The sequence below is a fragment of the Acomys russatus genome, chromosome 16, assembly GCF_903995435.1.
Source record: "Acomys russatus chromosome 16, mAcoRus1.1, whole genome shotgun sequence".
NCBI classification, from domain to species: Eukaryota; Metazoa; Chordata; class Mammalia; order Rodentia; family Muridae; genus Acomys; species Acomys russatus.
The window spans coordinates 25953099-25954869 of NC_067152.1; the positions used below are offsets into that span (position 1 = coordinate 25953099).

At 47.9% G+C, this 1771-nt stretch overlaps 1 protein-coding gene across 1 annotated transcript; it reads right to left on the reverse strand.

The window, feature by feature from the left end:
* Positions 1 to 561: 561 nt before the first annotated feature.
* Positions 562 to 1195, reverse strand: LOC127199856 (keratin-associated protein 3-1). The gene has a single exon (XM_051157842.1). The coding sequence runs from the start codon at positions 1123 to 1125 to the stop codon at positions 829 to 831; it is 297 nt and encodes a 98-aa protein (XP_051013799.1). The 5' UTR covers positions 1126 to 1195; the 3' UTR covers positions 562 to 828.
* Between the last annotated feature and the right edge of the window lie 576 nt (positions 1196 to 1771).

The following is a 1771-nucleotide window of genomic DNA, read 5'->3' on the forward strand; positions in this document are numbered from 1 at the left end:
GTAATGGAGGGGGAGGCCACAGTCTGCTGTTTGGTTGTGACCTCAGGGCACACTCAAGCGTAATGGCATCTCCGAGAAGCCTTCCATGAGTAGCGCAGCTCTCCCCAGACTCACCTGTGGGGGCGCTGACTTGTACAGTTTGAAATTTCACAATTACATCTGCTGTGAGCTTGACATTTTTGCTGACTATGAGTAAGGGAGTAGAAATTACTTTTCACATGCCAGCACAACGATTATATATATATATATATATATATTAACCAAGAAATAAAAAGAATTGAATAAAATATTTAATCATTACATTCATTTGTAGATCTTACATGGCTCCAAAAATATCCATTATGTGGGGGAAAAAAAACCTATGAGAGGAGCTGCTGGAGGACCACTGTTTAAATGGTCACAAATACTAAGGTGTGAGCTTGAAATGACTTTGGGTATACCAGACTTCTCACTGTGCTGGGATGGGTCTTGGGTTGTCTAAGAACCTGCTCTCACAGAAAGATATGCATTGCATTTTTTCCTAAGTGGAAACACAGAAATAAATAGCCATGAGGCCACGGATGCTAAGCCAGAATGAACTTTATTAATGAATAGTCCAAATGATTTTCTCTCAAAAAAGCAGTGATAGAACGTATAAGAGAGACTGAGTCCATCAGCGCCTAGAGGAACACAGCATTAGGAACTTGAGCAGGTTCATGGCCCCTGCCCCTGGGCCTTAGGGTTGTTTAAACTTTGATAGAGGCAGAAGCAGTTGCTGGCCGACAGGTGATCACGAGGATGCTGAGCAGCCAGCTGGGACACTGAACCTGGGAAACAGACTTGACTGGGTTAACAGCAGGGCTCACAGGGACTCTCACAGCCAGGCTGGACATAGGTGGTCAGGTTGATGCCACTCAGGCCGGGAGTTGGGTGGCAAGAGTTGAGCAGCCAGCAGGTTGGCACGTACACTTCAGGTTGGCAGCAGGGTGGGGGGCAGGGGTCACAGCAGGTGGGCTGCAGGAGGCTGATCTCATGTGGGCAGGTGCTGGGCAGGCAGACTCCACAGCGGCAGGACTTGTCAGAGGAGCAGATGGTGGTGGCAGGGCCGGTGGGGACGCTGCAGCAGCGGGCAACACAGCAAGCCATGACTTTGGGAGTTGGGCTGTTGGTTAGGTTGGGAGGAGAAGTCAGTTGATGTCTGGATGCTTCGGTCTTCTGCCCTGGCTCTTATATACCCGCCTCCCTGGGCGTCGACCTATTGCCAAGATATTTCCCCCATGTTTCAGTTTATGGCTGCTTCCATAAAAATCTGTCTAATTACTTAAGTGTTTATTACCTAAGACACATTCCTGAAGTCATTAAAAGGGATTCAGGTTGTTTTGTTGTCAAATAAGGGACTCTTCACGTCGGCCAGTTGTCATCTCACAGTTTCATCATGTCAGTCTTCAAAGGCGAAGGCACCGAGCCATTATCTTCCAGTCAGTACACATCACTAATGGTGGCTTGGAATGGCAGGTATCTGCAGATCTTCCCTGTGCTCCGTGTCTGTTTTCCAGGCGGCTTTTGGATTACACAGGCTTTTCAGTTTCTCTTCTTCCAGCAGCCACATGTCTCCACGAGATAGTTTAGGCTCGCTGATTGAAATTAAGAGAGAGAGAGACAGAGAGAGAGAGACAGAGAGAGAGAGAGAGAGAGAGAGAGAGAGAGAGACAGAGAGAGAGAGAGAGAGAGAGAGAGAGAGAGAGAGAGAGAGAGAGAGAGAGAGAGAGAGAGAGAGAGAGAGAGAGAGAGA